Here is a 12,112-nt window from a genome sequence, read left to right as displayed (position 1 = left end):
TTGTTGGCCGCACCAAAATATCACGGGGATCTTTCCATGAAGCCCGTCACTCTTGTAGGCTATTAGGGGCGCTAACACTGTAATGACCGAGGTCGGGAAGGTCATCTTAAATAAAATAAAATCCTCAACAGACGGCTGCCAGCAGGGACAGGCATGCGTCAAGGCTCGTGCCGCGGGTCGGCGAGGGGCGCCTTCACCCGCAGCCAGACGTTTTACTAGTAGTAAAGATGATGCGAAAGTATGTGCTGTTTTTGTGTTATGTTGTCTCTTGGATTGAAGTGCGTCAATGAAACAATTGTTATTTTGCTGCGAAAATATTATCATCCCATCGTCATCGGCCAGCAGTACCTCCCGCGCACTGCGCGAATCGGTGTTTAATAAGTAAAATTGTTCCGACTGTGAAAGAAAGCGCGTGAATGACCTTTCTGTTTACAATATTTATCTGAATTTACATCTAAAAACGGTAAGGCGGTGGCCGAGCGGTTAGCGTTCCGGCGTGGTGAACGCGGGACCCCGAGTTTAGTCCCATCGAAGGCTGCCGAAATTATCAGCCCGCATCGAGTGGTCGAAAAAAAATATATTCTTTTAACTCCTCTTCAGAGCGTTCTGGTGAAAGGAGCACCCGGGGGAAGAGGGCAACATGGGCCAAATAGGAGCATAAATGGCGGCGCCACTAAAAAATGAAAGTGCACTTGTGCCACCAACGAGGTGGGTCGATCACCAGAGCCCTACAGGACAGTCTGCCAGTGCCGTGGGTCTGCACATAAAAGCAAAAGAGGCTGTGCGTACGCTCATCTTGAAGCTTAATTGTTCGTTGCCATCCTCCATACCTCGCTATCGCAGCGGGTAAAGAGGAAATCACTTTTAGCCATGCAAGTTATTATTATTATTATTATTTTTAATGATCATAACCCTCGGACTCGATAGTAGGGATCCTCCGCAGTGTGGGCGCTTCTGTATGAGTCGTGAATCCCTGAGCAGCAGCAGCAGCGGCGAGCCGCCGCCACCCTCGCGCGGATCTCGCTGATGAACCTCTGCCACCACCTGCGGCACATAACTTCTCGTCTATCCCGCCACATCTTACACTTTTCCGTCACTGGAGAGTTACTGCCACAAGGAAAATGTGAAATGCATAAGCCTCGCGGGAGTCCGTCATGCGGCGAGACGTGCTGGAGGGGAAGTATTGACTCGTGCTCGACAGGGAGATTTTTTTTCCCTCGTCATGGGGTTCGATGTCATTGCATCTGATAAAAAGGTCAGATTGATTAGATGATAGGTAGATATGTAGATAGATAGATTGCAAGATGTATTTCACCTTTTTTTTCCGCGAAGGAAGAGGTGCTTGCTAATGCAGAAACTAAAGCGATGAGTTATAGAGTATGTGACAGTAGTATGCGTGTAATGAACGTAACAGGAGAGTGGCAGCAGCTTGGCGCGCATTACTACTAAAACCTGCAACACACTCACCGTCACTCCTGTCGGTGTCCGGCGCGGAGGACGGCGATCTTTCCGTCTTGGGCGCCGCGCAGCTCCCCACCGTTCGTTCGCCGCCTGGTTGATGCGGCGCCTGTATGTGCTGCTGCTGCTGCACCTGGCCGGAGGCAGCCTGCTGCACGAGAGGAAGGCGCTGCTGCATGTGCTGCTGGTGGACTTGAAGCTGCTTTTGATTGTGGTGGATTTGTTGCTGTTGAGACTGACTGTTGCACTCCACCGCCTGCTGCTGCTGCTGCTGTTGCTGCTGCTGCTGCCGCTGCTGTTGAAGGTGCTGCTGCTGATGGTGCTGAGGCGGAATGGGGGTGTGCTGCTGAGCCTGGTGGTGCTGCAGTTGCTGTTGCTGCTGCTGCAGTTGTTGCTGCTGTTCTTGTTGCAGTGACGGAGACCGAGCACTGTGATAAAAGTGTGGCGCGGGCAGCTGGTGCAGCGCCGACAGGTCGGGGACGGAATGGGCGTGAAGGGCCGAGAGTTCGTGAGGGAAGGAGGAGGGGACCTGCGGCACCCGCACCAGGTCAGGCAGGTCCAGCAGGTGACTTACGGTAAAACGCTTGTGGTCCCCAGGTGAGTTGGGCGCCACCTTGTCCAGGTAACTCACGTCCCCCCCGCTGATGCCGCCCGTGTTGTAGCTCATCATGGTGGGCGCAACACTCCCGCCCCAGCACAACACACAACACACTGCTCACTCTCGCACCTCGGATCACTCATCCACCACCCCGGATGACCCCACACACCCCGCCATGGACAAGTGCCCTCACTGAAGCACACTTCACTACCCGCAACGCCAAGAACACCGGTGGCCGCTGTCGCTCGCGGATTATTCTCGCGACGAAGTGAATATGAGCGTGAATAATGTCAGCCACACCGCTGTAGGACGAGCGTGGTGTCAGGTGCCTCGACGCCTCCCCTCAGCAAGGGTACACCCGACTCTTATTCCCTTTTATCTGATTTTCCAAAGTCAACCCTCATTTTCAAGAATTACAGAAGCGGCAGCAGGTTGAGTGGCACGATGTCTCAGGTTTGGCACTGCCCCCAGCGGTGCCACTATCAATTACGCTGAGAGGAGCGGCTGCGGCTGGCGGGCTGGTCGCGGACCGTCGCCGTCGCCCGAGTCGCGGCCTTGCTGCCACTCAAGGCCTGCTCCCAAGTCACCCTCCAGCCTTACTTTGCTGTGACGGTCAGTCATGCGTCGCACGGCTGGAGACACGCTGTAAAAACTGTTGGGCGGCGGCGGGGCGGCGGGACGCTGCTCCACACCTGGACTTGATTACCGCGGGGCGGGAGGGAGACGGAAGGGAGTGGCAGCTTGTGGGAGCGTCGGCCGAGTGCCACGACGAGAGGGTGCCACCACAGTCACTGACACCCTGGCGCCAGGGCCTCCCCAACACCCCGTCCCCTCCCACCCCCGCTAGCCACGCCTTCACGTGCCCGCGGGGAGGGGCCTCAGGCTGCCACCTGTCAGTAGGCAACCACACTCTTGACGCATTGCGATATCAAACCATCAACTGTTTTCCTGGTGTGATGGACAGTGTTTAGCGGCATCTCCTCGGGGCTTATTCTCGAGCCAGGCCCGAGGGAAGGGGCGAGGGTAGAGATTTCGTGTCCCCTCGCGTCGACCGGGCCAGAGGGGAGGGCGGCCGGGCTCGCTCATTGGCTGGCTTCCCGCTGACACCTCGGCAAGGGGCGTGGCCTCTCTTCCTCCCAGAGCACCCAGCCCTCGCAGCCACGCCCACCACCATGCCCATTCTCTCTCTCTCTCTCTCTCTCTCTCTCTCTCTCTCTCTCTCGCACACATTCTCACCCCATATTGTGATGTTTTTCTTTATTTTATCGCCACAGTAATGATCGGTGTTTGTCCTCACTTCTTCATACACACAAACACACACACACACACACACACACACACACACACACCCACACACACACACACTTACCTTCAGTTCTGTCCCTCATAACAATCCCCCGTACTTGCCCTGTTACCTTTTCCTGTTGACATCAAAAAGGGGCTCACCTGTAGCTTATGTTCGGTGGCTCCCTCAGGACTTACACTCGTATCCACGACTATCAATATTTTACTCACACTTTCAAGCTTCTATTATAAAAAAAATCCATGGTTAAGAGATGAGAATACGCAACATGGCCTAACATCCCTCGAGTAGCACACAGTTGCCCTTCAAGGTAATCTAACACCTTATAATGAAAGAGAGAATGAGTGAAGTAAAGAGAGGTCGCAGTACACTGAGAGCTGGAAAAAAAGGTTGATGCGTTAGACCGTTTCAATGGATAAAAGAGAGAATGGGGAAAATCTAGAGCGGAATTAGGACATTACTGATTGAAAATGGCTCGTGAGGGTGAAATGGAAAATGAGGAAACTAGGGAAGATGTAGAACGCTGATAGTTGAAAATGGCTCATGTTAGATAGCTTTAGAGGATGAAATAGAGAGAGGGAAACTAGAGAGGATGTAGGATGATAGTTTAAAATAGCTTGTGTTAGGTCGCTTTTGAGAATGAAATAGAGAAAGAGGGAAACTAGAGAGGATGTATACGATGCTGATGGTTGAAAATGACTCATGTTAGATGGCTTTAGAGGGTGAAATGGAGAATTAGGAAACTAAAGAAGATGTAGAACGCTTATAGCTGAAAATGGCTCACGTATTCGGCTCGCTTTAGAGGATGAAATAGAGAATGAGGGAAAATGTAGAGAATGTAGAACGCTGATAGTTGAAAATATCTCGCGATAGGCTACTTATGAGGATGAAAAAATTAATGTGGGAAACTAGAAAGGATGTAGGATGATGATAGTCGAAAATAGCTTGTGTTAGGTCGCTTTTGAGGATGAAATAGAGAATGAGGGAAACTGTAGAGAATGAAAAAATGGATGTGGGAAACTAGCAAGGATTTAGGATGTTGATAGTCGAAAATAGATTGTGTTAGGCCTCAGGAAACTGTAGTGTAGAGGATGTAGAACGCTGATAGTTGAAAATGTCTCGTGATAGGCTATTTTAGAGGATGAAAAAATGAATGAGAGAAGTTAGATACAGTGAATAGGTCGCTGATAGTTGAAAATAGCTTGTTTCTATCCGTTTCCTCTTTTTTAGCTTCAAGTTCCGGGGTATAGGATTAACTCTCTTGGCTGAGTGTACGCCGGGAAAGCAAAGCACAGAGCACGATCTGGCATTGGACACGACACCAGGAAGAGACGAAGTGCTTTATAAATACTAGACTCAAACGATCTTTCCCTCACAATATGCACGCCGGGAAAGCACGAGGAGAGTGACATCGGGGAGACGGGGGAATAGAGGGCGTTATAAATACCAGAAACTAATGGTGTTTTACTCTGAATATTCCTCCCCCTGTTCGTGTGACGGCGGGTGAGCGTTATCCTGGGCTGGGCGGGTCCTTAGCGAGGGCTTAGGCTAATTTGTAGGTGAGTGAGGCGCCTTGTTAGCACCGCCCGTGACAGCCGAGGGGGAGGAAGCAGAGGCAGAGGGAGGGACGGCTGGCTGGCTGGCTCGCTGCTCCCCTAACATTATAAACTTTTTGCTTGGTTCGTATAGACTCGAGAGCAGGGAGAGAGAATGTGCCGTGGAGATGAAGTATCGTGTTTTGCTCCTTTATTTTCAACGCTACTTACTGCATCACTGAACAAGCTGGCGTTACTGGAATATCGTACTCACAACTCTGTATTTTCCGACTTTTGACCCATAACTATTAGAGAAAACGTCAATAATTAGCGTTTTTAAGGATAACCATAAATCCATATCGTTATCTGTGTGAGTGCGAAAGTGTATGGTCGGAAAGCCTACTAATACAATACTACAATACAATACTAATACAAATAAACAAATACAAACAAATACTAACTCTACATTTATTTTTTACTGCTGTGGTAACATACAAAATATACAAAGCCTTCAATTTATATTTCTCTCTCTCATAGTAATTGAGATCTAACTGAACAAGTCTCCTTCCGCTCCTCACTTGTCAACTACGCTATGGTCTAAGTTTCTCGCGTGTCGTTTATATAGGTTATGTAGATTAGGTTTACTCCATATGTGGCCTGCATGTGTGATTTCGGCTTTATATGATAGGCTTTAGAGGCTTATTTCGGAGTGTCTGGTGTTGTATTTTCCTCATTTACGATCTTCCTTTGCTATCTTGTAACTTACGATCTCCCTTTGCTATCTTGTAACTTACGATCTTCCTTTGCTATCTTGTAACTTACGATCTCCCTTTGCTATCTTGTAACTTACGATCTCCCTTTGCTGTGTGATGCTTGCTGGATGCTGTGTCAATTCCAAGCTTTGGTTTATCAATGTTATCAATTTCTGCTTTACATAATGGTCTTAAAATGAACGTTTTGGGTTGTCTGATGCTCAAATTCATCTGTGTTTTGCCTGCTGGATGCTGCATGGTAGGTATTCCAGGCTGTAGCTTATCAATCTTATCAATTTCTGCCTTATATAATGGGCTTAAGACGAGCGTTTTGGGTTGTCTGATGCTCAAATTCGTCTGTGTGATGCCTACTGGATGCTGCGTGATGTCAATTCGAGGCTTTAGTTTATCAATCTCACCAATTTCTGCTTTACGTAATGGTCTTAAGATGTTCGTTTTAGGCTGTCTTGTGTTCGTACTTGTCTGCGTGATGCTTGCTGGATGCTGCGTCAGGTTCATCCCAGACTGGCGTATCAATTATATTAGTACTCAACGGCGGGCAACAAAAGCGTGAAGTATGAAAAGCGCAAGGACGCTCATACACCGTAAATATACACTTCCTCGGATACCTGACCAGCGGGAACAATTAGCGGTGAGAATAATCCACAGCGACGTGAGGAGAGGGCGGGGGAGGAGGGGCGCAGGGGGCAGGTGGTCGGTCATTACGAGGGCGGCCGCTGTGGTGGAGGGGCCGCCCGTCTGTCGCTCTCCACCACAAATAAACAGTTCACTTACCTATACCTAGCGCGCCTCACCTCACCCTGTGCCCTGTGTGTGGAAGGGGGAGGGTGGGAGTGTGTGTGTGTGTGTGTGTGTGTGAAAGGTGGGTGTTTCCTTATCTTCTTTTTTTCAATCGCTCTTTTTCTTTTCTATTTTTATTTTGAAAACGTCTTCATATTTTGTTTGTTTTATTTTTGTTGTCTTGCAAATGTTTAGTTTTTTTTTCTATTTTGCCAAATGAAAATATCGATTGTTTTTTCTATAATGTTTTTTTATCATCTGCTTATTTTCTCGATATTTATTTTCTACATAGTAACTTTATTTATTATATGTCAGTTTTTTGTTTTACTACAACGAGCATTATTCGCTCAACTTAAAATAACGCTGTGGTGGCGAAAATGGTGAAGGTGGTGTATATTTTTTTTATAGTGACGATGGTGGTGGTGGTGGTGGTGGCGGCGGTGGTGAGGGAGCAAGGCGGCGGTGGTGGTGGTAGTGGTGGTGGTGGTGGCGGCGGTGGTGAGAGATCAAGGCGGCGGTGGTGGTGGTAGTGAGGATGGTGGTGGTGGTGGTGGTTGCAGTGGTGGTGGTGGTGGTGGTGGTAGTGAGGATGGTGGTGGTAGTGAGGATGGTGGTGGTGGTGGTGGTGGTGGTGGTGAGGGAGCAAGGCGGCGGTGGTGGTGGTGAGGGAGCAAGGCGGCGGTGGTGGTGATGAGGGAGCAAGGCGGCGGTGGTGGTGGCTCAAGAAGGTCCTCCTCTCACACACACTTCCCTAACTTGGTGTTCCTCCACTTCTTGGTCGTGTCTGGCCTCTTCATTCTTCTCCTCTTCTTTTTTTTTTTTTTTTTTTTTTTTTTCTTGTGGGTTAGCATGTTTAGTTCCTCTATTCGTTTTTACTCTTCTTTTCCTCCAATATTATTTTTGTTTTGTTTTTTAATTCGCATGCATCCTATTTCTTCCTTTTTTCTTCAAATCTTCTTCAGTAGTTTTTTTCATTAGCATTATCCTGCAATTCATTTATCTTTTTATTTGTTTTAGAATTGATTTTCATTATTGTTTGAGTATTATTTTTCGTTCTTCTTCAGTATAATTTGTTTGTTTCAGTTGATTTTCAAAGGCTACGTCACAATCTTATCTTCCTCTTCCCCCTTCCCTTCCTCCTCCTCCTCCTCCTCCTCTAACGCTGTACAAACACCTGCAAACATCTTATGCTCAAGTGTGTGTGTGTGTGTGTGTGTGAGAGAGAGAGAGAGAGAGAGAGAGAGAGAGAGAGAGAGAGAGAGAGAGAGAGAGAGAGAGAGAGAGAGAGAGAGAGAGAGAGAGAGAGAGAGAGAGAGAGAGAGAGAGAGAGAGAGAGAGAGAGAGAGAGAGAGAGAGAGAAGAATCATAAAATCTCCAACTCAGAAACAACACACATTTAATATACACAAAATCACACACTCATCGACTTCATTCATTATACAAAATCAAAAGCCCGATCAAATATTTTACAAGCTTTACTATCTCCTCTATTCGTATTGTATTATGAAGTGCAGCTTATGAGGTGAAAAATGCATTGCAAGGTTGGTTAGTGTAGGTGTGTGTATTCATTTTAAGAACGATGGCGGAGCGCTCGGTATAAGGGTGCGGTGTGATTGTCATTGTGAGTGCGGTGGACTTTTTAGGAGGTGCAGAATCTAGTGTCAGTAGCATCAGGTATATATTAATGGGAGTGTGCGTGCCTCTAAAACCGCGGTAAAGTGCTGGGGACAGGGGTGCGGTGTATTCAACCATTGCGGTGGTTAATGTGGTTATATTGGTGGATTTGTTTATGACGTGCGGTATCAGCTATCAACAGGAGGTATGTGCTAGTACGAGTGTGTGGGCATCTTCAGAACGGCGGTGAAGTGCGGGGGACAAGGCTGCGGTGTATTTAAACATTGTAGTGGTGGCTGTAGTGGTTATAGTGATGGTTCTTTTATGAGGTGCAGCATCTGGAGTCAACTGTATAAGGTATGTCTGTGCGAGCGTGTCTGCATTTCAAGAACGACGATGAAGTGCTTGGAATAGAGCTGCTAGTGGTGTATTCAGTCAATGGGGTAGTGGTGGATTTATTTTTTATGACGTGCAGTATCCAGTGTCAATTGTATAAGGAACGTGTCAGTGCAAGCGTGTCTGCCTCTCAAGAACGGCGGTGAAGTGCATGAGACGGAGCTGCGGGTGGTGTATATACAGTTATTGTAGTGGAGGAGATCCCGTCACCTCAGCTTGCCTCTGGTGTGCCTCAGTGGGCGCCTGCTGAGTGGGGTTGACGCCGAGATCCGAGTGTCTGGTGGAGAGCTGCAGGGATCGGGGAAGAGAGGAGCGGGCTAGAGAGCGACAGAGCGGACAGTGGCGGCGGCAGTCTAGGGAGCTAAAAGGTGAGGGGTAAGAGGCATGCAGGGTATTTGGGTGAGACAGAAGACGAGAGAAGGAAAGTAGGGTATATATTATGTAAGGATAGTAGCCGGGGGAGGGAGGGTATCAGTGGAGGGTATGCAAGAGGGGGGCAGAGGGTGTAAGGCGGGGTATTTAATGGCATGTGTGAGGGAGAGAATGATTTAAAATGTGATCTTGAATATGCATGAAAAGATTTGCACGTAACGTATTATTTGTCAGTTATATAAGGAGAGAGAGAGAGAGAGAGAGAGAGCGAGAGAGAGAGAGAGAGAGAGAGAGAGAGAGAGAGAGAGAGAGAGAGAGAGAAGGGGTGGTGGGGGCAGGTGAAAGAGAGAGTGACAGCCTTAAAGTGACAGCCTTCAGCTCCGTGTGTCTGCCTAGCGTCCTCCTGCTGTGTGACGCGCCCGTTGGGAAGCGACAAACGGCTCCACCTCGGGATGGCCTCTGCTTTGGTTTGCTCTCTTGCTGTAACAAAGTGATTAATAAGCGCTGATGTTTTGCTAGGAAGGGAAATCTAGCAGCGTTTAGAACATATGACACACGCTTGAACCACTGGTGATTTACAGGATAAGGAAAATCTATTAGAATATATGACATTAGCATCGGGAAAGCATGAAGCACAGGTGTTTTACGAGGACGGGAAACAGAAGTAACAGGACTTTTAATTAACCCGTCCGCTGCGATTTGCACGGATTTGGCTTTCACTGGTAGCCTGGTAACGTATGCTCTCAGGTCTTTCTCTGCCTCTGTGGTGGATAGTGGAGTGTTTCCCATGTGGTATTGGTGTGCTGGATATCCCCTTCCAAGGTGCAGGACTTTACATTTTTCTTCATTGAATTGTAACAGTCACTTTTTGTTCCATTCCTGTAGCTTGGTGATGCCTTCTTGTAGGAAATCCGCAGTCAAGAGGTTAAGCCATAGCGTGAACATGAAGCGTTGGGGTTTTACTAGGATGCGAAACAGTAGTATATATAGCGTACAGGACTTGAGGCACCGCGTGAACATGAAGCGTTGGGGTTTTACGGGAAAGGAAACTCTAGTAGCGCGCAGGACTTAAAGCACCGGACAACCATACTGTGTTTTACGAGAGCGGGAAAATTCTTGTAGCGCGCAGGACTTGAAGCACCGGACAACCATACTGTGTTTTACGAGAGCGGGAAAATTCTTGTAGCGCGCTGGACTTGAAGCACCGGATAACCATACTGTGTTTTACGAGAAAGGGAAAACTCTTGTAGCGCGCAGGACTGAGGCATTGAGAGAACATGAAGCAGAGGTGATTCACGAGAAAAGGAAAGAAGCGCGCAGGAGTTACGGCATCAGAACATGAAACACACCGAGGCGTTTGACAGTGAGGCGTTTGACAGCGAGGCAAATGGAGTCTACAAGTTGCTATACCTATCTGGGATGGGTGAGAAAGGCAAATGGTGGCGCTAACCTTACACTTGACTATTGTGATTAAAAGGTAAGATCTGTTTTTCCTATACATACTTAGGCGTAGGTGAAAAGTCATGCTAGAACGGTGGCCAGCCTACACTGTGCTCCGTCTCCTCTCTACCCAACTCATTCCACCTTCCCGTGTCGCCCCATGAACTGAGACACCGCTACTTCCTACTCTCAGTGCGGGCGCAGAGGGGAAGGGGAGGTAGCAGTGCGCCGCCCCCTCATGTAAATAAGAAGGGGCACGGGCACTTAGAGAAAATGGGTAGTGGAGGGAAGGGGAGGGAGAGGCAGAGAGGGGAACCGGGCAGATGGGTGGAGCAGTAAGATGTCTCCGGTAGTTTATTGCGAGAGAGAGAGAGAGAGAGAGAGAGAGAGAGAGAGAGAGATTGCTTTCAGATGTCAGATTAACAATTTCTTGGCTCGTTTTCTGGTTTTACAAGTCTCTCTCTCTCTCTCTCTCTCTCTCTCTCTCTCTCTCTCTCTCTCTCATGATAATAATAATGATAATGATATTTAGTGTGTGTGTGTGTGTGTGTGTGTGTGTGTGTGTGTGTGTGTGTGTGTGCGCGCGCTTACAAGACGGGAGGAGAAGGGTGAAGCGGTCGTCAGCTATATAAGAAGGAAGATATTTGAGTCATCGCTGCTGTTTCGTACGTCTTAAAATATATTACTTCCAGGGCGCGTAATGGTTGGTTGATGGTGTTAATGGTGATAGTGTTAGTGAGGCAGGGTGGCAAGATTGAGGGTGATGGTGAGAGGGCATGCTATTGTATTATAGTTGAAATGGTGCTGGGGATATGGTGGTTACAGGGGTAGGGATTGTGGGGGTGGTTTGGAAGTGTGAGCAGAAATAGTGGTTTAGTTAGGGGGTAATGGGCAGATGATGGTGGTGACAGTGGTGGTGGGGTAGAAAAATGGTGGTTTGGACAAAGGGGAAATGGGATGGCCTACACTTGTGGTGGTGATGGTGATGGTCGTGGTGTTGATGGTCCTGACATAAGCAAGGTCGCTGGGGAGGTCAGGCAAGCAAATGAGGGGGAAAGGGGATGGAAAATGGGAGGGGAAGGATGGGGAAGGGGGAGAGGAGAGGTACTGGGGGGAGGCGACAAGTTTCCTGCTGACTCTGACCCTCTCCCCTCCTTGGTCAGCATCGCCTCACCCCTCACCCCACCTTTGCTCCCCAGCCCTCCCCTCCCCTTCCCTTTCCCCATCCACCTCTTCATCTGGACACAAGTTGCTTTTATTGGGTCGTAACTTTAACTGATGCAAGACCAGAGTAGTAGTAAGGATGTGGTGACTAACTTAACCCCCACTAACTTTGCCCTCACTAACTTAACCCTCACTAACTTAACCCTCACTAACTTAACCCCCACTAACTTAACCCCCACTAACTTTGCCCTCACTAACTTAGCCCTCACTTACTTAACCCCTACTAACTTAACCCTCACTAACTTAACCCCCACTAACTTAACCCCCACTAACTTTGCCCTCACTAACTTAGCCCTCACTAACTTAACCCCCCCTCACTTTGCCCTCACTAACTTAACCCCACTAACTTAACCCCCACTAACTTAACACTCAATAACTTAACCCCCACACACTCAACCCCCACTAACTTAAACCCCCACAAACTCAACCCCCACTAACTTAACCCTCCTCTAACTTTGCCCTCACTAACTTAACCCCCACTAACTTTGCCCTCACTAACTTAGCCCTCACTAACTTAACCCTCACTAACTTAACCCCCACTAACTTTGCCCTCACTAACTTAGCCCTCACTTACTTAACCCCCACTAACTCAACCCTCACTAACTTAACCCCCACTAAC

At 48.4% G+C, this 12,112-nt stretch overlaps 2 protein-coding genes across 4 annotated transcripts in view; one reads left to right on the top strand and one right to left on the bottom strand.

Moving 5' to 3' along the window:
- Positions 1-2,963, bottom strand: part of LOC126995723 (homeobox protein aristaless-like 4) — a 51,485-nt gene extending 48,522 nt beyond the window's left edge. Inside the window, exon 1 of one of the 2 annotated variants that reach the window (XM_050855562.1) lies at positions 1,468-2,963. In XM_050855562.1, coding sequence (XP_050711519.1) covers positions 1,468-2,128 — 661 coding nt within the window. In that variant the 5' untranslated portion in view covers positions 2,129-2,963. The remainder of the gene's footprint in view (positions 1-1,467) is intronic. The other variant, XM_050855563.1, reaches the window with a different exon arrangement.
- Positions 1-12,112, top strand: part of LOC126995724 (uncharacterized) — an 81,975-nt gene that overhangs the window by 50,715 nt on the left and 19,148 nt on the right. The gene's annotated exons all lie outside the window — the stretch shown is intronic.

This window comes from Eriocheir sinensis, chromosome 8 (genome assembly GCF_024679095.1).
Source record: "Eriocheir sinensis breed Jianghai 21 chromosome 8, ASM2467909v1, whole genome shotgun sequence".
Classification (NCBI taxonomy): domain Eukaryota; kingdom Metazoa; phylum Arthropoda; class Malacostraca; order Decapoda; family Varunidae; genus Eriocheir; species Eriocheir sinensis.
This window is presented reverse-complemented; position numbering and strand designations above follow the sequence as displayed.